Consider the following 24,169-nt stretch of genomic DNA (forward strand, 5'->3'; position numbering starts at 1 on the left):
TTAGACTTTCAATATTTTTATATTTCTTGATGGCGAGGTGACCGTTCTTATTCTTGTAACTCTTATACACCGTTAATTATTGTTTTGTATTTCAATTAATTTATTGTTAGTGAGTTCCATTAACACACTATTGTCCTTTGTGATGGGTTTCTACAGTGGTATAGTATTTTAAAGTGTTTATTTAAATATATTAAAATAATGTTTTTTTAATCTTGATTTGAGCAAGCAGATCCCATGTTACAAGATGCTTTACAAGATCACCAATGTTATCAAAACCTGGGGATAATGCGGTGGGTGGAATTTTGTTATTAGATTAAGATAGTGTGTTTGCCATTAAAGGATTTCTTTTAATGGCTTTGTAAAAGTTTCGATACAGACTCTTTTTTATTTTAATAAAATATTGATTTTATCAGTACAATTTAGAGCATGTTTCGAGCAAATGTAATTCCTGGCATACAGAGTTTTGATGAAGATGTAAAAGGTCCATTATTTTTTTATATATATATAATTAAAAAAATGTTTATGTTTTTCGACAGCAGGAGCACTAGATGTGCTTGAATCATCCGTTGAAATCTATTGTGTGCACATGAATTCTGCTCATAATCGAAGTAATAAAAGCTGTCCGATGTATTAGCTTGAGTTAATTTGAATTAATTAAAATGAAATTATTTTAATTTTTATTTAAAAATATATTAAAATAATATATATCTTTAATATTAACATATTAAAACGATTTAAAAATATAAAAAATTTTAAATTTTTAAAAACATTGTTTTTTCCGCTAAAACAAACCGAGCCAAAAACATTTGATTAGGGCTATCTATATAAGATTTAAGAATGAAAAAGATTTGGTGTGTTGAGTAATCTACAAATCAATAATAAATTGTCTTAAATTAGATATATAAACCAAAACGTAATTACCCACGGAGTTTGTATCTATGTTTTCCAAATTTTAATTATTTTCAATCTAAAAATAAAAATAAAAATAAAAAAATCATTTCACTTGGGATAAAGGTTTAGCCCTTGAAGCCCGTGATGTTTTCTTGGAGCAATATATTTCTACAGGGACGAATGGGCCTTAGAAGCCTCATTGTTCTAAGAGGTTGGATATTTGACCAAATAAGCCTACTGAAAACCATTGACAGATTCAATAGAGCCACCAAAGAATAAATAATTCCTTAAGGTCCACAAAAAGACAGTGAAATGGCTGGCAGAAGCAGCCGCCATCAATAATTCACAACCGGAGTCTACTTGCCTACGGGGTTTTTCACAGACAAGGATCCCTCCCTCCCTCCCTCCCTAGCTCTCTCCCCTGTCCTCTCTTCACCACCATTTCTTGCTTTACTTCCATTTCCTACTTGCTTCTTGTTGCTAATTAAGACCCGCAATTTAAATTTCCCGCAAATAGAAAACAAAAAAAGCTATGGCTGAGGCAGTTACTTCTGCACTTGTCAGCACCGTCTTGGGGAACTTGAACACACTTGTGCTTGAAGAGCTTGGACTTGTTTTTGGCATCCAGACCGAGTTTGAGAAACTCAAGCGCACCTTCATGACGGTTCAAGCTGTCCTCAAGGATGCTGAGGAGAAGCAGTGGAAAGATGAGGCCATCAGGATTTGGCTGACAGACCTCAAAGATGCTGCCTATGATGCTGATGATGTGCTGGATGAGTTCGCTATTGAAGCTCAGAGGCGCAGACAGCGAGGGGGTCTTAAAAACCGAGTAAGGTCTTTGTTTTCTCTTCATCAGAATCCACTTGTTTTTCGATTGAAAATGGCTCATAAGGTAAAGAAAGTAACAGAAAATCTTGATAGCCTTGCCAATGAGAAAAATAAGTTCAGACTAACAGAGGGAGTTGGAGAGAACGAAGCTGATAGCTTCGATTGGCGGATAACTAGCTCGCTTGTTAACGAATCAGAAATCTATGGAAGAGACAAGGAAAAAGAAGAGCTGATCAGTTTGCTGCTCGCCAATTCAGATGACCTCTCTGTCTCTGCAATATGTGGCATGGGGGGGCTGGGGAAGACAGCACTTGTTCAATTAGTCTACAACGATGCAAGTGTAAAGGGGCATTTTGATTTGAGGATCTGGGTTTGCGTATCTGTTGATTTCGACACAAGGAGGCTATCAAGAGCCATCATAGAGTCCATTGAAGGCAACCCTTGTGCCATTCAAGAGCTGGACACTTTGCAACGACGCCTACAAGAAAAGTTGATTGGAAGGAGGTTTTTGCTTGTACTGGATGATGTTTGGGATCATTATCATGAAAAATGGAATGCATTGAAAGATGCATTGAGAGTTGGGGCTAGAGGATGCGCTGTTATAGTAACAACTCGTCTAAAGCAGGTTGCTGATAAAATGGCTACTATTCCTGTTCACCTAATGGGAAGATTGTCGGAAGATGATTCGTGGCTTCTGTTTGAGCGACTTGCATTTGGAATGAGAAGAAGGGAGGAGTATGTGCACTTAGAAAGTACTGGAAAGGCGATAGTCAATAAGTGCAGTGGCGTTCCTTTAGCTCTAAAGGCAGTGGGGAGCTTCATGCGCTTCAAGAGAAATGAACGAGAGTGGTTATCTGTCAAAGAAAGTGAGATTTGGAATCTACCAGACGAAGGTGGCACAATTAAAGCTGCCTTGAAGTTAAGTTATAACAACTTGCCGCCCCATTTAAAGCAATGCTTTGGATTTTGTTGTATGTTTCCGAAGGATTATGTCATGGAGAAAGACCAGTTAGTAAAGCTCTGGATGGCCAACGGATTTATTGATCCTGAAGGGCAAATGGATTTGCACGAGACGGGTTACGAGACTTTTGATGACTTGGTTGGGAGATCATTTTTTCAGGAGGTCAAGGAGGATGGCTTGGGAAACATAACTTGCAAAATGCATGATCTTGTCCATGATCTCGCAAAATCAGTTATGACAGGAGAATGCTGTTTGATCGAGAAGAATAGGAGACCTAGAATTCCTAAGACAGTTCGTCACATAACTTTTCTTGATAGAAGTCTTTGTTATTATGACAATGACCCTGTCAAAGGGAAATCATTGCGGTCGCTGGTTTCCTTTCAGGACGATTACTACCCGAGTGACTCGATTGGTGCTCTTTTTTTAAACATGTCTGCACAAAAGAAACTACGGACGTTGAATTTAAGCAATTTCTGGTTTCGAAAATTGCCAGAGCCGATTGGTAATTTGCAACATCTAAGGTATCTAGACGTCTCTTTCTCTTCGATCCAAAAACTACCTGAATCAATCAGCTCTCTTCAAAACTTGCAGACCCTAAATTTAAGTAACTGCTCTCGGCTTTATATGCTACCAAAAAGGATGAAAGACATGAAAAGTCTCATGTATCTTGATCTCACAGGTTGTGATGCGCTTCAATGTATGCCTTCCGGGATGGGACAACTGGCTTGTCTGCGGAAGCTTGGCATGTTCATTGTGGGTAGAGAGGCTGGTCATCACATAGGGGAGCTGCAAAGACTGAATTACATTGGGGGTGAATTGAGCATCAAGGATCTAGGTAACGTCCAAGGTTTCACAGATGCACAAAATGCTAATTTGATGAGGAAGACAAATCTTCAATCATTGAGTTTGTCTTGGCGAGAAGACGACAGCAGCAAAATCGGTGAGGCAAACAGTGAAGATGTTCTTTGTGCTCTTGAACCCCATTCTAATATGAAGAAATTACAGATAAGCGGATATCGAGGATCCAAATTTCCAGATTGGATGATGGAGCTGCGTCTACCAAACCTAGTGGAGATCTCACTAGAATCGTGCATGAATTGTGAACATGTTCCTCCTTTTGGGAAACTGCGGTTTCTTAAGCATCTTCAATTGAAGAGAATGGATGCTGTGAAGTGTATTGGCAGTGACATGTATGGAGATGGAGAGAATCCATTTCCATCATTAGAGAGGCTGACTTTGGGTCCAATGATGAACTTAGAGGAGTGGGAAACAGATAGCATGGGTGGAAGGGAAATTTTCACTTGCCTTGATCAATTACAGATAAAAAAATGCCCCAAGTTGGTCGAGTTACCAATTATTCCGTCGGTGAAATATTTAACGATTGAGGACTGCGCTGTAACTTTGCTGAGGTCAGTTGTGAATTTCACTTCTATTACCTCCCTTCGAATTGAGGGCTTCGATGAATTGGCAGTTCTTCCTGATGGACTGTTGCAAAACCATACATGCCTTCAAAAGCTGTCAATTACGAAGATGAGAAGCCTTAGGTCGCTGTCAAATCTGCTAATTAACCTATCTTCTCTTAAGCATTTGGCTATTTTGTATTGTGATAAACTTGAAAGCTTGCCAGACGGTGTCCAGAACCTCAATTCTTTGGAGATGTTAATTATATATGGAATGCCAAAAATCACTGCACTGTCCGTTTTACCTTCATCTCTTGCTACCTTGCGGATTCTAAATTGTGAAGAACTTACCTCTCTATCTGAGGGACTGCAATATCTGACAGCACTCAAGGATTTAGAACTCTATAGATGTGTGAAGTTAAATTCCTTGCCAGAGACTATACGACATCTCACTTCTCTCCAATCTCTAACAATCTCTTGTTGTACGGAAGTATCTTGTCTTCCAAATCAGATACGGCATCTCACATCCCTTTCAAGATTGCGTATCCATGGATGCTCTAATTTGATGTCTTTGCCAGAAGGGATAAGGAATCTCGAAATGCTCAAAGAGTTGGTAATTGAAGATTGTCCAAATTTGGAGAGACGGTGCAAGAAAGAAAAAGGAAAGGACTGGCCTCAGATAGCTCACATCCCTACCATCATCATTAATAACCAACTAGTACAGTCCTCGGAGACCTGAAGAATATATGTTGCTCGGTACTTGTTAGGACTTCATTTGGCTAATATTATTGTGTATAATCTTTTTTCACCAAGTAATAATGGTTGTGGTGATCAAATAAAATGTAAAATTGTCATAAGATTTTAGGGATGGTAACCAGTTTTAGATGAATTATAAGCGGTATCTGAGGAATTCTATTTTTCTTCAGTGTTGTTTTGTGCTTATTTACAGTCTATTATTGCTCAATAAAATTATGAATCTGATTTGAAAATTGATTTTAGTAGATATACTGCTATAATATAAACAAACTTTTGTATCAATTCCTGTCTTTTGTGATTTTCACTTGAGCTTCTAATGGTGTAGGCAGGGTAGGCAGGCAATGTCCACTGAGAAATCTTCAAAATCAAGAGAGCCTGAACTTTGTTGCATATAACACATATATGTTTGAATTGATTGAAGCATGGCATCGCAGGGGAAACTCGCATATGATGTATCAATGTATATTTAGGATCTACATTCCAGAATATGAATCTTGAACGTGTTGAAAGTAGTAGCATGTTGCCACAAGAAATCAGTTTTACATTGGTACGAATGATCCTTGCTGTGAATTTTTGTTGCTTCTACTTCACAATGAAGTTTGATTAGGCTCTTTTTTTTCCTTTTCTTTTCTTTTTTTTTTTTTGTGCTGATCTCAAGCCCAACAGTATAATTATTGAACAAAAGGGATGCTTAAAAGATAATCTTGGTCTAGAGCTGATATTTGGTCTTCTGAGCCACTATTTCACAAACCAAGAAGAAAAAAAGTATCATTTAGAGTTGGAATTTTATTGCCAATTGTAAGAACTAAAAAGCAAGTGCTAGAATGATTTATATGTTTAGTCCTTCAATGATTTCATGTGTTCCACTTGTTAATTGGGAAATAATGGTAACCCAGAGCGGACTAATTCCAACCAAATAATGGTAATTTATACTTATTTTCTCGGTAACTTGATGCATAATTTCATATAATTGTGTTTCTTCATTTAAGTCTACCAATTGTGAATTTCTTTTAGAGCAGAATTTCTCTTCCTGTTCCAACCCCTGAGCTTGAAGATTCCTCGAGAACAGTACAGTAAAGGAGTTTCATCAGAGTAATGCAGTTGATGGAACTTACATTGATGGAGTTGAGATGATGAGTTTGAATTCATAAAACATGTATTGTCGATGATCTTTGGCTTCTCTGTAATGGTAATAACCACTGTGTTTATATCTCATCGGAAAACTAGCTGGCTAGATTATGGCTGCTTGTCGGCAGAGCGGCAGGGCTATCATGGGTGAATATTGTGGCTTGTAGTCTTCTTCCCATTGTAAATCTGCCCATCTACTTGGGAAAGTACAGTAACTGACCATACCTGCTGCCTGCTGGTATATATTTGATTATGGAGATGATGACTATTATGGTTATTAAAATTGAAATTTTTTTCATGATTTTCTAATCATTTACATGCCTATTAAGGAAATTATGATATATAAAAAAAAAAACTCAACAAAATTAGCTAGAATATGCCTGGTAGCCTACTGTAGAAGTTGAAAGGGAAGAATCACCTTGTTGAAAGCTAAAATATGCCTTGTTGGCTCGCACTACGTAAGCTTAAACTAGAAATGGTATTCTGCGGTTGGCACGAGCTGAATCCGGTAATTTTATTAACAATACTCTAAAAGATACGAGAAAAGTACTGTAGCTTTTTCATGTTTTTATTTTCGTTTTGTTGCACTTATATATATTATAATAATATATATATAATAATAACATATCTGTCTTCTTCTCTTCTTCTTTTTTTTCGTTTTATTTGTTGTTTTTATTTTTTTTTTTTTGTTTTTATGCTTTATGGGTTTTTTTTTTGTATTTTTTTCTTTTAATAAATTTGTTTTGTTTAATTTGGTTTGTTAATGTTAACTTTTTTTATTTAGTTATCATATTTTCATGACACGGATTCCAAGTTTGAGAGGTCAACCTGGTTTAATGGGTTAACCCAGAATTTTTGTTTTTCTTCTTTTTCATTAATTTTTTTCGTTTAGTTTAGTTTGTTAATATTAAATTTTTTTATATTTAATTATCAGACTTTCATGATACGTATCTCGGGCTTGACGAGTTAAACCGTCAATTTTTTTTTCTATTTAGTTATCAAACTTTCAGGACGTGAATCTCAGGTTTGAAGGGTTAACCCAGTTAATTCAGATTTTTTTCTTCATTAGTTTTTTTTTTCTTCCTGTTAGTTTTTTTTTTCCTTTTCTTTATTAATGTTATTATTAATATTATAAATATTATTCTTGGATCAGGCGTTGCAGTCAAACCCAAGACTCTTAGGTATAGTTTTTAAAAAAATCTAACACTTTTAAATCTTAGTTTTTTTTTAATATTTTTTATACAAAAAAATTAATTCGTGATATTACACAAGTAACATAACTAGTTTGTTCTAGTGCTTGTATTATATAGTTATTAGTTGTAGGGTGCGGTATGTTGTGGGTTGCACCTATAATTGTTTTTTGCACTAAAAATAATTCAAGTCATGATAATTTTTTTTTAGTAGTCAATGGGTTAGTATTGAAATCTCTTGACTCGTCTTCTTATTTATACTCAATAAAATAAAATAAAATATCATGAAAGTAAACCTCTTATACTCATAATTAATTTAATTAAAAAATAAAATATTTATGAAAAAATAAATTTAATAAAAAGAAAAAAATAAAATGATTTGGATAACCCATATTATTTTCAAAATCAATGAAAAATTCTAAAGGAAGCAATTAAAAAAATTAACCGAGCCCAATTTTCGATAAATAAATTTTGAAAGACGAAATTAAAAAAAAAAACATGAGCTAAAAAAATATCATGAAGTAAGTATTTCATACTTATATTAATCAATTAATTATAAAATATATCTTTTAAAAAAGTTAAATTTAACAAAGAAAGAAAAATAAAAAAACTCAAAATAACATGAGTTATTTTTTAAATTAATAAAAATCATATAAGAAGCAAGTAAAAATATTAATAGAGCTTAATCTCTAATTCAATAAATATTTTAAATTTAATAAAACATGAGTTTTAAAAAAAAAACTTGAGTGAATCTCATAAATGTTATGAGTTGCTGTTTTTGTGTGTTGCTGGATCTTCTTGATCTCGCCCGTTGGGAGTATTACTTTTGTTGATTTTGATGAGTTCTTGAGCCCTTGTGGGTACTTCGACAAGGTGCAAGAAACGTATTTACCGAGGCAATCCTTGGAAACAAATCAGATTAGGAGATAAGAAATCAATGGAGGATCGATAAAGCAGTAAGATCGAGCTCATGAAGATCAGGGAATCAAAATTAAAGGAGCATAATGTGAAGAGATTTAGCGAGAAAATGGAGCAATCAAGGAGAAATATTAGGGACAATTAATTTAGGGATATCATTTTTATATATATAATTAATTAATTGGAATATCATGGTTTTGAAACCAATAATGTTGGTTTAAATTGCTCCTAAATTCCCATGTTTCATGATATAGACAAAGAAATAAAAAAAAAAAAAAACATCTATTATTAATTTTCGTCAGTGCACGAATAAAAAAAATCTTTCTTTAGGGATTTATATATCAAAATTTAAGTGATATTGTAGAAATAAATTTTTATATATAAGTTTTTATACAAACATATTTGGTAATTATTTTTCATGAGATATCATTTATTTAAAATTCATAAGATCCACAATTTATCGTCTATGAATTGACAAATTAGTTACATGAAAACTTTGTTTGTAAATCATTTTTCTTCTTAAATAAGCTATTGATAAGTGCACAGAAATAAAAACAAAAAAAGTTTGTCCGTGTTTGGACAGAACCATGACAGTTTGGGCAAGACCCAAAGGGAAATAATTTTTGTCCGAGCTTGGACACAATTTATGTCCATTCTTGGAAAGGACCGTTCTCTCTTCTTTTTTGACCCTGCTAAAACACACACCTCAACTACTTTTGAGTTGTCGAGAAGTTAAATCAGCGTTACGCATAGCCCACTGCGCACACTTGCGCACCTCCATCCACACAGATTGTAGAAGCATCAACACCTTCATCACTATAAATTATTGAAAACAATTAATTTCTTTATTAATAATATTTATTTCCCCCCATAAATCACGAGAAAATATTTATAACTCCACGCACCACAAGATATTTGCCATACAACCCTTCACAGATTTAAACCTCAAAACTAGCACACCATGAAATGTATCAAATTCATCTGAATGTATGATAAAGGAGATGCCTTTAAAATCATTTTAGTAGGAGATTTAGTTTTGATTAATATATTAACTAGTTAAATAAACACCTTTTGTTTTCGAATAAAAAATACTAAATGTGTCTAAATCTCAACAATTGTTCCAAACTTTTTACATCCAAACATTTCTTTGAAATAACTAAAGTCGAACAACGTTGCTTTAGCACTCAAGATAAGACTAGCATTTACCAAAAAAAAGATGAAATTAAACTAAAATGAGCACCGATTTCATGTGATACACTCACTTTCCTTGAGTTTTCCATGTATTTCCTCAAAGTGGGGACACTCTTCTCCACCTTTTTATATCACAAGTCAGCTTTGCTTAATGTTTGTGATTAATTAATTAATTATATATATATATATATATATATATATATATATATATATATATATATATATATATATTTCCACAACAATGAGTTAATGTAGAAGTCTTTGTTGGTCACCCTTATAGCCAATCCACTGAAAAAATGTTGCAGCTCATCGTCCTATGCAAACCGGGAGTGCAGTAGTTTTCTATGCTTTTCAAGGATATGTTTATCTTAAAAAAGAAAAATTAATATTTTTCAAATATTACTTCATTATTTTGATATATTAATATTAAAAATAAAAAAAATAAAAATTTTACAAGCATCATCACTACCATAACAAACACGGAATTAAAGTTCTTTGCTACATTTCGATTAGACTTACATTATTTTTCACATTTCTTGATTAGACACCATTAATTATTGTTTGTATTTCAATTAATTAATTTATTGTGAGTGAGTTCCATTAACACACTATTGTCCTATGTGATGGATTACTGTAGCGTTCAAGCATTTTAAAGTATTTTTTTAAATGTATAGAAATAATATTATTTTTATTTATTAAGAAATTATTTTGACACATTAAAAAATTTTAAAAATATAAAAAAATTATTTTTAAATAAATAATTTAAATTTTTTTTTAAGAATTCTATTTTATCGCTAAAACAAATATGTACTAAGCTAAAAACATTTGGTTTGAAATATCTATACAATGAAAATGATTTTATGTATCGAGTAATCTATAAATAACAATAAATTATACTCCCAACACTTCAAAAATAAAATAAAAAATAAGAAGAAGAAGAAGAAGAACACAACTAGTTGTCTTAAATTAGATACATAAAGCAAAACGAAATTGCCCACGGAGTTTGTATCTATGTTATCCAAATTTTAATTATCTAAAAATAAAAATAAAAATAAAAAAATCATTTCATTTTGGATAAAGGTTTAGCGCCCATGATGTTTTCTTGGAGCAATATATTTCTACAAGGAAGAATGGGCCTTAGAAGCCTCATTGTTCTAAGAGGTTGGATATTTGACCAAATAAGCCTACTGAAAACCATTGACAGATTCAATACAGCCACCAAAGAATAAATAATTCCTTAAGGTCCACAAAAAGACAGTGAACTGGCTGGCAGAAGCAGCCGCCATCAATAATTCACATCCGTAGTCTACTTGCCTACGGGTTTTTCACAAACAAGGATCTCTCCCTCCCTCCCTCCCTAGCTCTCTCCACTGTCCTCTCTTCACCACCATTTCTTGCTTTACTTCCATTTCCTACTTGCTTCTTGTTGCTAATTAAGACCCACAATTTAAATTTCCCGCAAATAGAAAACAAAAAAAGCTATGACGGAGGCAGTTACTTCTGCACTTGTCAGCACCGTCTTGGGGAACTTGAACACACTTGTGCTTGAAGAGCTTGGACTTGTTTTTGGCATCCAGACCGAGTTTGAGAAACTCAAGCGCACCTTCATGACGGTTCAAGCTGTCCTCAAGGATGCTGAGGAGAAGCAGTGGAAAGATGAGGCCATCATGATTTGGCTGACACACCTCAAAGATGCTGCCTATGAGCTGATGATGTGCTGGATGAGTTCGCTATTGAAGCTAAGAGGCGCAGACAGCAAGGGGGTCTTAAAAACCGAGTAAGGTCTTTGTTTTCTCTTCATCAGAATCCACTTGTTTTTCGATTGAAAATGGCTCATAAGGTAAAGAATGTAAGTGAAAAGCTTGATGGCCTTGCCAATGAGAAAAATAAGTTCAGACTAACAGAGGGAGTTGGAGAGAACGAAGCTGATAGCTTCGATTGGCGGATAACTAGCTCGCTTGTTAACGAATCAGAAATCTATGGAAGAGACAAGGAAAAAGAAGAGCTGATCAGTTTGTTGCTCGCCAATTCAGATGACCTCTCTGTCTGTGCAGTATGTGGCATGGGGGGGCTGGGGAAGACAGCACTTGCTCAATTAGTCTACAACGATGCAAGTGTAAAGGGGCATTTTAATTTGATGATCTGGGTTTGCGTATCTGTTGATTTCGACACAAGGAGGCTATCAAGAGCCATCATAGAGTCCATTGAAGGCAACCCTTGTGCCATTCAAGAGCTGGACACTTTGCAACGACGCCTACAAGAAAAGTTGATTGGAAGGAGGTTTTTGCTTGTGCTGGATGATGTTTGGGATCATCACCATGAAAAATGGAATGCATTGAAAGATGCATTGAGAGTTGGGGCTAGAGGATGCGCTGTTATAATAACAACTCGTCTAAAGCAGGTTGCTGATACAATGGCTACTATTCCTGTTCATCTAATGGGAAGATTGTCGGAAGATGATTCCTGGCTTCTGTTTGAGCGACTTGCATTTGGAATGAGAAGAAGGGAGGAGTATGTGCACTTAGAAAGTATTGGAAAGGCGATAGTCAATAAGTGCAGTGGCGTTCCTTTAGCTCTAAAGGCAGTGGGGAGCTTCATGCGCTTCAAGAGAAATGAACGAGAGTGGTTATCTGTCAAAGAAAGTGAGATTTGGAATCTACCAGACGAAGGTGGCACAATTAAAGCTGCCTTGAAGTTAAGTTATAACAATTTGCCGCCCCATTTAAAGCAATGCTTTGGATTTTGTTGTATGTTTCCGAAGGATTATGTCATGAAGAAAGACCAGTTAGTAAAGCTCTGGATGGCCACCGGATTTATTGATCCTGAAGGGCAAATGGATTTGCATGAGACGGGTTACGAGACTTTTGATGACTTGGTTGGGAGATCATTTTTCCAGGAGGTCAAGGAGGATGGCTTGGGAAACATAACTTGCAAAATGCATGATCTTTTCCATGATCTCGCAAAATCAGTTATGACAGGAGAATGCTGTTTGATCGAGAAGAATAGGAGACCTAGAATTCCCCAGACGGTTCGTCATATAACTTTTCTTGATGGAAGTCTTTGTTATTATTATGACAAGGACCCTGTCAAAGGGAAATCATTGCGCTCGCTGATTTCCTTCCAGGACGATTACTTCCCGAGTGACATTAGTGGTGCTCTTTTATTCAAGGTGTCTGCACAAAAGAAACTACGGACGTTGAATTTAAGCAATTTTGAGTTTGAAAAATTGCCAGAGCCGATTGGTAATTTGCAACATCTAAGGTATCTAGACGTCTCCTACTCTTTGATCCAAAAACTACCTGAATCAATCAGCTCTCTTCAAAACTTGCAGACCCTAAATTTGAGCAACTGCTCTCGGCTTTATATGTTACCAAAAAGGATGAAGGACATGAAAAGTCTCATGTATCTTGACCTCACAGGCTGTGATGCGCTTCAATGTATGCCTTCCGGGATGGGACAGCTAACTTGTCTGCGGAAGCTTGGCATGTTCATTGTGGGTAAAGAGGCTGGTCATCACATAGGGGAGCTGCAAAGACTGAATTACATTGGGGGTGAATTGAGCATCAAGGATTTAGGTAACGTCCAAGGTTTAACAGATGCACAAAATGCTAATTTGACGAGGAAGACAGATCTTCAATCACTGAGTTTGTCCTGGCGAGAAGACAACAACAGCAAAATCAGTGAGGCAAACAGTGAAGATGTTCTTTGTGCTCTTGAACCCCATTCTAATATGAAGAAGTTAGAGATAAGCGGATATCGAGGATCCAAATTTCCATACTGGATGATGGAGTTGCGTCTGCCAAACCTAGTGGAGATCTCACTAGAATCGTGCATGAATTGTGAACATCTTCCTCCTTTCGGGAAATTGCAGTTTCTTAAGAGTCTCCAATTGAAGAAAATGGATGCTGTGAAGTGTATTGGTAGTGAGATGTATGGAGACGGAGAAAATCCATTTCCATCATTACAGAGGCTGACTTTCGGTGAAATGATGAACTTAGAGGAGTGGGAAACAAATACCAAGGGTGGAAGTGAAATTCTCTCTTGCCTTCATGAATTACAGATCGGAAAATGCCCCAAGCTAGTTGAATTACCAGTTATACCGTCAGTCAAAGAATTAACTATTGAGGACTGCAGTGTAACTTTGCTGAGGTCAGTTGTGAATTTCACTTCCATGACCTCCCTTCAAATTGAGGGCTTCGCTGAATTGACAGTTCTTCCTGATGGACTGTTGCAAAACCATACGTGTCTTCAATCCTTGATATTTCAGAGGATGAGAAGCCTTAGGTCGCTGTCAAATCAGCTAAGTAACCTATCTTCTCTAAGGCGTTTGGATTTTCTGTTTTGTGATGATCTTGAAAGCTTGCCAGAAGGTGTCCAGAACCTCAATACCTTGGAGATGTTAATAATATATGGAATGCCAAAAATCACTACACTGTCTGGGTTACCTTCGTCTCTTGGTTGCTTGTACATTTTAGGTTGTGAAGAACTTACCTCTCTATCTGAGGGACTGCAATATCTGACAGTACTCAAGGAGTTTTGTCTTGCTGGTTGTGTAAAGTTAAATTCCATGCCAGAGACTATACGACATCTCACTTCTCTCCAAACTCTAAGAATCTTTGATTGTACGGAATTAACTTGTCTTCCAAATGAGATACGGCATCTCACATCCCTTTCAAGATTGCATCTCGAAGGATGCTCTAATTTGATGTCTTTGCCAGAAGGGATAAGCAATCTCGAAATGCTCAGAGAGTTGGAAATAACAAAGTGTCCAAATTTGGAGAGACGGTGCAAGAGAGAAAAAGGAAAGGACTGGCCTAAGATAGCTCACATCCCTACCATCATCATCAATGACCAGATAATACAGTCCTCGGAGATCTGAAGAAAATATGATTGCTTGGTACGTGCTGGGACTTCATTTGTCTAATATCCTCATGTCAAATTTGGAATATTTCTTCACCGAGTACTAATAGCTGTGGTGATCAAATAAAATGTAAATTGTTATAAGATTTTAGGGATGGTAACAAGTTTTAGATGAATAAGCCGCAGATGAGGAATTCTGTTTCTCTTTTAATGTTGTTTTGTGCTTATTTACAATCTATTATTGCTGAGTGAAATTATGAATCTAATTTGTAGATTGGTTTTGGTAAATATACTGCTATTATGTAGACAAACCTCTTTTATATCAATTCCTGGCTTTTGTGATTTTTCATTTGAGCTTAATGGTATAGCGGGGCAGGCAGGTAATGTCCACTAAGGAATCTTTAAAATCAAGTAAGCCTGAAATTCACGTAAAATATTATTTTAATATATTTTTTAAATAAAAAATATTTTAAAATTATAATTGATACCACTCCTAAAAACCATCCAAAATTATGTTTTTTTGTTGCCGACTCCAGTTTCAAACATGGTTGGCCATCTAAATAAATATATGAGGTTTTTTTTTTAGAAATATATTAAAATAATATATTTTTTATTAAAAAATTATTTTTAATACAGGTATATTAAATATATAAAAATTAATCTTTTTTAAATACTTTTAAAATATAAAAATAATCCTTGCACTTAATGAACACCAGGAAGAATATAAATGTTTTATGAATTTCTTAATATTACGTTCACAAAATTTTCATTTCAGCACCCCCATTATATGACATCATTTACTTGATTTGAGCTGGCAGATCCCATGTTACAAGATGCTTTTACCCGGGGATAATGTGTTGGCAATCATAATATTATTATTATTATTAGAAAATTAATAAATATAAATGGATATATTGATAGAAATATTCTTTTGATAAATTGCAGTTAATTTTACTGATAAAAATATTTTTATTAGTTTATACATAGAAAATTACCGTGGAAAAATAAATAATTTAAACAAACTAAGAAAAAACGATGACGTGTCATTTATAACCAATAGAATTATCGACAAAATTTATTGCATTGGTACAATCTGTCGGTAAAATTACTGGTAAATTGTTAACATTGTTCATCATGTCAATCATAATGGGAGTCACCAACGGAAAAATCCATATGTATTTTCTAGAGAGCTCTAAAACTGTTCACTTTTCAATTGCACTATTAATTATTGTTCTTTACAGATAAAATCACTGACAGATTGAAAAGTCATTAGTGTTATTTGGCGGGTTTATGAAAAATTTCGATTAAATTGAAAATTTAAATTAAATATTACAGACGGAATCACTGACAGACTAAAAAATCATCGTTGATATTTGACAATTTCTGAAAAGTTTTGATTAGATTGAAATTTTAAATTAAATATTGCAAACAAAAATCACCAATAAAATAAATTAAAAATATTAATATTTAATTATTTGTCGGTAAAACCATTAGTAAATGTCTAAATAAAAATCCTATAATCTCTCATTTCACGATAAACAAGCCTTCTTTCTTCTTATTCTTCCTCCTCCTCCTTTGTAAAAAACATCAACATCCCATTCTTTCACTTCTCTTCTCTCCTCAACTTCTTCTCCATGATCAGTAGAGTTGGAATTTTATTGCCAATTGTAAAAAGCAAGTGCTAGAATGATTTATATGTTTAGTCCTTCAAAGATTTCATGTGTTCCACTTGTTAATTGGGAAATAATGGTAACCTAGAGTGGACTAATTTCGACCAAATAATGGTAATTTATACTTACTTTCTTGGTAAATTAATGTATAATTTCATTTAATTGTGTTTCTCATTTAAGTTTATCAATTGTGAATTTCTTTGAGATTAGAATTTATCTTCCTGTCCAACCCATGCAGACTAGGACGCTTGAAGATTCCTCGAGAACAGCACAACAAAGGAGTTTCATCAGAGTAATGCAGTTGATGGAGTTGACATGATAAGTTTGAATTCATAAAACATGTATTGTCGATGATCTTTGGCTTCTCTGTAATGGTAATAACCATTGTGTTTATATTTCATCAGAAAACCAGCTAGCTAGATATGTATTTGATTATGGTGATGATGATTGTTATGGTTATTAAAATTGAAATTTTTTAATGATTTCATAACCATTTACATGCTTGTTAAGGAGATTATGAGATTTAAATCTCATAGGTAAATTAGCTAGAATATGCCTACTGTAGAAGTTGAAAGGGAAGAGTCACCTTCCTTGTTGGCTCGCTCTACGTCAGCTTGAACTAGAAATGGTATTCTGCGGTTGGCACGAGCTGAATCCGATAATTTTATCAAACAAATACTCTAAAAGATACGAGAAAAGTACTATAGCTTTTTCATGTTTTTATTTTTGTTTTGTTGAACTTATAAAATAATAATAATAATAATAATAATAATAATAATAATAAATAATAATAACATATTTGTCTTCTTCTCTCTCTTTTTCTTCATTTTATTTGTTGTTTTATTTTTTTTGTTTTTTATGCCTTTATGGTTTTTTTTTAATAAATTTGTTTTGTTTTAATTTGGTTTGTTTAATGTTAATTTTTTTATTTAGTTATCATATTTTTCATGACACGGATCCCGAGTTTGACAGGTCAACCTAGTTTAACGGGTTAACCCAGAATTTTTGTTTTTCTTCTTTTTCATTAATTTTTTTTGTTTAATTTAGTTTGTTAATATTAAATTTTTTTCTATTTAATTATCAGACTTTCATAATACGTATTCCAGACTTGACGGGTTAAAACCGTCAATTTTTTTTTTCTATTTAGTTATCAAACTTTTCTTAACGCGAATCCCAAGTTTGACGGGTTAGCTTGGTTTAAAGGGTTAACCCAGTTAATTCAGATTTTTTTTTACTTCATTAGTTTCTTTTTCTTCCTATTATTTTTTTTTCCTTTTCTTTATTAATATTATATAATATTACTCTTGAGTCAGGCATTGTAGCCACACCAAGACTCTTAAGTATAGTTTTTTTAAAAAACCTACACTTTTAAAATCTTAGTCTTTTTTAATATGTTTTACACAAAAAAGATTAATCCGTGATATCGCACAAGTACTATAACTAGTTTGTTCTAGCGCTTGTAGTATATAGTTATTAGTTGTAGGGTGCAGTACGTTGTGGGTTGCACCTATAATTGTTTTTTTTGCACTAAAAAAATTCAAGTTTATAATAATTTTTTTTAGTGGTCAATGGGTTAGTATTGAAATCTCTTGACTTGTCTGCTTGTTTATATTCAATCAAATAAATAAAATAAAAATATCATGAAAATAAACCTCTTAGATTCATATTTCATTTAATTTAAAAATAAATTTAATAAAAATAAAAAGATTTAGATAACCTACATTATTTTCAAAATCAATGAAAAATCCTAAAAAAAGGCAAATAAAAAAAATTAAGCGAGCCCAATCTTCAATAAATAAATTTTAAAAGATAAAATTGAAAAAAACATGATCTAAAAAAATATCATGAAGTAAGTACTCCATGTTTATATTAATCAATTAATTAAAAATATATCTTCTAAAAAAGTAAAATTTAATAAAGAAAGATAAATAAAAAAAACTCAAAGTAAAATGAGTTATTTTAAAATTAATAAAAAAATTTATAAGAAGCAAGTAAAAATATTAATAAAGCTCAATCTCTAATTCAATAAATATTTTAAATTTAATAAAACATGAGTTTTTTTAAAAAAAAACTTGAGTAAATCTCATAAATGTTTATGTGTTTTTGTGGGTTGCTGGATCTTCTTGATCTCGCCCGTTAGGAGGATTACTTTTGTTGATTTTGATGAGTTCTTGAGCCCTTGTGGGTTCGACAAGGTGCAAGAAACGTATTTACCGAGGCAATCCTTGGAAACAAATCGGATTAGGAGATAAGAAATCAAGGGAGGATCGATAAAGCAGTAAGATCGAGCTCATGAAGATCAGGGAATCAAAATTAAAGGAGCATAATGTGAAGCGATTTAGCGAGAACATGGAGCAATCAAGGAGAAATATTAGGGACAATTAATTTAGGGATATCATTTTTATATATATAATTAATTAATTGGAATATCATGGTTTTTGAAACCAATAATGTTGGTTTAAATTGCTCCTAAATTCCCATGTTTCATGATATAGACAAAGAAATAAATAAAAAAAAAAACATCTATTATTAATTTTCGTCAGTGCACGAATAAAAAAATCTTTCTTTAGGGATTTATATATCAAAATTTAAGTGATATTGTAGAAATAAATTTTTATATATAAGTTTTTATACAAACATATTTGGTAATTATTTTTCATGAGATATCATTTATTTAAAATTCATAAGATCCACAATTTATCGTCTATGAATTGACAAATTAGTTACATGAAAACTTTGTTTGTAAATCATTTTTCTTCTTAAATAAGCTATTGATAAGTGCACAGAAATAAAAACAAAAAAAGTGTGTCCGTGTTTGGACAGAACTATGACAGTTTGGGCAAGACCCACAGGGAAAGAATTTTTGTCCGAGCTTGGACATAATTTATGTCCATTCTTGGAAAGGACCATTCTCTCTTCTTTTTTGACCCTGCTAAAACACACACCTCAACTACTTTTGAGTTGTCGAGAAGTTAAATCAGCGTTGCGCATAGCCCACTGCGCACACTAGCGCGTCTCCATCCACACAGATTGTTCGCGCAGTGTAGAAGCATCAACACCTTCATCACTATAAAATTTATAGTATAAATTATTGAAAACAGTTAATTTCTTTATTAATAATATTTATGTTTCTACAGGGAAACTTGGGCCTTAGAAGCCTCATTGTTCTAAGAGGTTGGATATTTGACCGAATAAGCCTACTGAAAACCATTGACAGATTCATCAGAGCCACCAAAGAATAAATAATTCCTTAAGGTCCACAAAAAGACAGTGAAATGGCTGGCAGAAGCAGCCGCCATCAATAATTCACATCCGTAGCCTACTTGCCCATGGATTTTTCACAAACAAAGGCCCCTCCCTCCCTATCTTAGCTCTCTCCCCTGTCCTCTCTTCACCACCATTTCTTGCTTTACTTCCATTCCCTCCTTGCTTCTTTCTGCTAATTAAGACCCACAATTTAAATTTCCCGCAAATAGAAAACAAAAAAAGCTATGACTGAGGCAGTTACTTCTGCACTTGTCAGCACCATCTTGGGGAACTTGAACACACTTGTGCATGAAGAGCTTGGACTTGTTTTTGGCATCCAGACCGAGTTTGAGAAACTCAAGCGCACCTTCATGAAGGTTCAAGCTGTCCTCAAGGATGCTGAGGAGAAGCAGTGGAAAGATGAGGCCATCAGGATTTGGCTGACAGACCTCAAAGATGCTGCCTATGATGCTGATGATGTGCTTGATGAGTTCGCTATTGAAGCTCAGAGGCGCAGACAGCGAGGGGGTCTTAAAAACCAAGTAAGGTCTTTGTTTTCTCTTCATCAGAATCCACTTGTTTTTCGATTGAAAATGGCTCATAAGGTAAAGAATGTAAGTGAAAAGCTTGATGCCATTGCCAATGAGAAAAATAAGTTCAGACTAACAGAGGGAGTTGGGGAGAACGAAGCTGATAGCTTCGATTGGCGGATAACTAGCTCGCTTGTTAACGAATCAGAAATCTATGGAAGAGACAAGGAAAAAGAAGAGCTGATCAGTTTGTTGCTCGCCAATTCAGATGACCTCTCTGTCTGTGCAGTATGTGGCATGGGGGGGCTGGGGAAGACAGCACTTGCTCAATTAGTCTACAACGATGCAAGTGTAAGAGGGCATTTTGATTTGAGGATCTGGGTTTGCGTATCTGTTGACTTCGAAATAAGGAAGCTATCAAGAGCCATCATAGAGTCCATTGAAGGCAGCCCTTGTGCCATTCAAGAGCTGGACACTTTGCAACGACGCCTCCAAGAAAAGTTGACTGGAAGGAGGTTTTTGCTTGTGCTGGATGATGTTTGGGATCATTACCATGAAAAATGGAATGCATTGAAAGATGCATTGAGAGTTGGGGCTAGAGGATGTGCTGTTATAATAACAACTCGTCTAAAGCAGGTTGCTGATAAAATGGCTACTATTCCTGTTCACCTAATGGGAAGATTGTCGGAAGATGATTCGTGGCTTCTGTTTGAGCGTCTTGCATTTGGAATGAGAAGAAGGGAAGAGTATGTGCACTTAGAAAGTATTGGAAAGGCGATAGTCAATAAGTGCAGTGGCGTTCCTTTAGCTCTAAAGGCAGTGGGGAGCTTCATGCGCTTCAAGAGAAATGAACGAGAGTGGTTATCTGTCAAAGAAAGTGAGATATGGAATCTACCAGACGAAGGTGGCACAATTAAACCTGCTTTGAAGTTAAGTTATAACAACTTGCCGCCCCATTTAAAGCAATGCTTTGGATTTTGTTGTATGTTTCCGAAGGATTATGTCATGCAGAAAGACCAGTTAGTAAAGCTCTGGATGGCCAACGGATTTATTGATCCTGAAGGGCAAATGGATTTGCACGAGACGGGTTACGAGACTTTTGATGACTTGGTTGGGAGATCTTTTTTTCAGGAGGTCCAGGAGGATGGCTTCGGGAACATAAGTTGCAAAATGCATGATCTTTTCCATGATGTTGCAAGATCAGTTATGATAGAAGAATGCTATTTGATCGAGAAGAATAAGAGACCGAGAATTCCTAAGACGGTTCGTCACATAACTTTTCTTGATGAAAGTCTTTGTTATTATGACAAGGACCTTGTCAAAGTGCAATCACTGCGGTCGCTGATTACCATTCAGGAAAGTTTGTTCCCGAGTGGCATTAGTGGTGCTCTTTTATTCAAGGTGTCTTCACAAAAGAAACTACGGACGTTGAATTTAAGCTGTTTCACGTTTGAAAAATTACCAGAGCCGATTGGTAATTTGCAACATCTAAGGTATCTAGACGTCTCCAACTCTTTGATCCAAAAACTACCTGAATCAATCAGCTCTCTTCAAAACTTGCAGACCCTAAATTTGAGCAACTGCTCTCGGCTTTATATGTTACCAAAAAGGATGAAGGACATGAAAAGTCTCATGTATCTTGACCTCACAGGCTGTGATGCGCTTCAATGTATGCCTTCCGGGATGGGACAACTGACTTGTCTGCGGAAGCTTGGCATGTTCATTGTGGGTAAAGAGGCTGGTCATCACATAGGGGAGCTGCAAAGACTGAATTACATTGGGGGTGAATTGAGCATCAAGGATCTAGGTAACGTCCAAGGTTTCACAGATGCACAAAATGCTTATTTGACGAGGAAGACAAATCTTCAATCACTGAGTTTGTCCTGGCGGGAAGACAACAACAGCAAAATCAGTGAGGCAAACAGTGAAGATGTTCTTTGTGCTCTTGAACCCCATTCTAATATGAAGAAGTTAGAGATCAGCGGATATCAAGGATCCAAATTTCCATATTGGATGATGGAGTTGCGTCTGCCAAACCTAGTGGAGATCTCACTAGAATCGTGCATGAATTGTGAACATCTTCCTCCTTTTGGGAAATTGCAGTTTCTTAAGAGTCTCCAATTGCAGAAAATGGATGCTGTGAAGTGTATTGGTAGTGAGCTGTATGGAGACGGAGAAAATCCATTTCCATCATTACAGAGGCTGACTTTCGGTGAAATGATGAACTTAGAGGAGTGGGAAACAAATACCAAGGGTGGAAGTGAAATTCTCACTTGCCTTCATGAATTACAGATCAGAAATTGCCCCAAGCTAGTTGAATTACCAGTTATACCGTCAGTCAAAGAATTAACTATTGAGGACTGCAGTGTAACTTTGCTGAGGTCAGTTGTGAATTTCACTTCTATAACCTCCCTTCAAATTGAGCGCTTCGATGAATTGACAGTTCTTCCTGATGGACTGTTGCAAAACCATACGTGTCTTCAATCCTTGTTATTTGGGGGGATGAGAAGCCTGAGGTCGCTGTCAAATCAGCTAAATAACCTATCTTCTCTAAAGAGTTTGCGTTTTATGTTTTGTGATAAACTTGAAAGCTTGCCAGAAGGTGTCCAGAACCTCAATTCCTTGGAGGCGTTATTTATTGGTGGAGTGCCAAAAATCACTACACTGCCTGGTTTACCTTCGTCTCTTGATAGCTTGTTCATTTTAGAATGTCAAGAACTTACCTCTATATCCGAGGGACTGCAACATCTGACAGCACTCAACGACTTTCATATTGCTGGATGTCCAAAGTTAAATTCCTTACCAGAGAGTATCCAACATCTCACTTCTCTCCGATATCTAGCAATATTTTCTTGTGATGGATTATCTAGTCTTCCAAATCAGATACGGCATGTCACATCCCTTTCGAGATTGCGTATCGGTTACTGCTCTAATTTGATGTCTTTGCCAGAAGGGATAAGGAATCTCGAAATGCTCAGAGAGTTGGAAATCGCAGGGTGTCCAAATTTGGAGAGACGGTGCAAGAGAGAAAAAGGGAAGGACTGGCCTAACATAGCTCACATCCCTACCATCATCATTAATGACCAGCTAATACAGTCCTTGGAGACCTGAAGAAAATATGATTGCTTGGTACGTGTTGGTGTTGATAAGTCTAAGCAATTATCTCCATGTTGGAATTCCAGTATTTAAATCCTATTATATCTTTGATGTTAGCTGTAAAATATATTCTCGAATCCCCGTAAACATGTGATTATATCCTAATAGAAATAGCCTTCCATATATAAGTCTGAAACTATAGGATCAGGAAAAGGAAGCCTTTGTAAATTTGGTTATATATATTGTGCTTGTAACAGAGAAAGTAAGCTAAATAAAAGCAATTGAATCCCTTCATGTATTCTGCATATTTCTTTACTTGATATCAGAGCAAGGTGTAGTATCTACTCTATATCATCACAACACGAATCCTAAAACCTTATAAACTTTCCCTTCGTACCATGACTAGTGACAAAACCTAATCATCCTCCTCTGCACCAGTTATCCATGTCCAATCAGAGAATTCCAGTTTCTCAACTAATGTCATCCTTACCGAAAGCAACTATGAAGTCTGGTCTCAAATCATGGAGATGCAGATTGCATGGCGAGAGAAACTTGACTATCTTATGAATAACACATCTCCAGAGACAACCGATCTATTATATGCTAAATGGTATGCTGAGAATCAGAAGGTTAAAGGATGGTTGTTGACCTCCATGTCACCAGAGATTATGAAACGCTACCTTAGACTGCCTACTGCACATGGGATCTGGAATGCTCTTGCCAAAGCATTCTATGATGGGGCAGATGAATCACAATTATTTGCATTAAATCGACGTGTGTTCTCCACCAAACAGGTTGGTCGTCCTATTTCTACCTATTATGGCGATCTGATAGAAATCTTTCAAGAACTAGATCATCGTGATAAAATTGTCATGAATGACCCTGATGATGTAATTGCCTATAAAAAATCCGTTGAGAGATTGCGGGTACATATATTTCTGAATGGACTCGATGAAGAGTTTGAACAAATTCATGGTGAGATCCTCAGGAGAGATTCTGTACTAGACCTTGAGGAAACGTATGCCTATGTTCGTCGTGATTCTGTCCGACGAAACACACTGAATGGTGAACCTGGACACTCAGAACCATCTGTTATGGTAGCTTGTCAAATCAAATATCAACGACCAATGAACCTGAAACCATAGCAAGCATCTGGTTCATCGAATCATAATCAGTCAATTGGATCAAAAAATCGCAGCTATGAAATAGGAGTTCCACGACTAGAACGCATGTGTACTCACTGTGGTGAAACATGACACACCAAACTACGATGCTATGAATTGATTGGTTATCCAGAATGGTGGGATTTTTCCAAAGCACCTCGTAAACGAAACTTAAAGACAAATCCTCATGCTTCAGTTGCTGTGGCAGAGCCCAATCATACATCTGTCAACAATCCTGGGAAAGCCTCCTTTTCTATTGCTACTGCTGGGAATGCAGGTAAGGCTCTTCATACCTCCACTTTTGTTAGAAATAGTGAATGGATAATTGATTCAGGTGCCAC

The 24,169-nt window shown here is 35.2% G+C and overlaps 3 protein-coding genes across 3 annotated transcripts; all 3 read left to right on the forward strand.

Moving 5' to 3' along the window:
- Positions 1–1,244: 1,244 nt before the first annotated feature.
- On the forward strand, positions 1,245–5,010 carry LOC118039601 (disease resistance protein RGA2). Its single transcript, XM_035046349.2, has one exon. The coding sequence runs from the start codon at positions 1,424–1,426 to the stop codon at positions 4,817–4,819; it is 3,396 nt and encodes a 1,131-aa protein (XP_034902240.1). The 5' UTR covers positions 1,245–1,423; the 3' UTR covers positions 4,820–5,010.
- Positions 5,011–10,528: 5,518 nt separating this feature from the next.
- On the forward strand, positions 10,529–14,449 carry LOC118039602 (disease resistance protein RGA2). The gene is given in 2 exon segments (XM_035046350.2): positions 10,529–10,964; positions 10,967–14,449. Coding segments are annotated over 2 exon segments (3,396 nt in total). The 5' UTR covers positions 10,529–10,744; the 3' UTR covers positions 14,143–14,449.
- Positions 14,450–19,035: 4,586 nt separating this feature from the next.
- LOC118039600 (putative disease resistance protein RGA3) lies at positions 19,036–22,954 on the forward strand. The gene has a single exon (XM_035046348.2). It carries the CDS (start codon positions 19,285–19,287, stop codon positions 22,678–22,680), a length of 3,396 nt encoding a protein of 1,131 aa, XP_034902239.1. The 5' UTR covers positions 19,036–19,284; the 3' UTR covers positions 22,681–22,954.
- The last annotated feature ends 1,215 nt before the right edge of the window (positions 22,955–24,169 follow it).

Source organism: Populus alba, chromosome 17 (assembly GCF_005239225.2).
Source record: "Populus alba chromosome 17, ASM523922v2, whole genome shotgun sequence".
Classification (NCBI taxonomy): Eukaryota; Viridiplantae; Streptophyta; class Magnoliopsida; order Malpighiales; family Salicaceae; genus Populus; species Populus alba.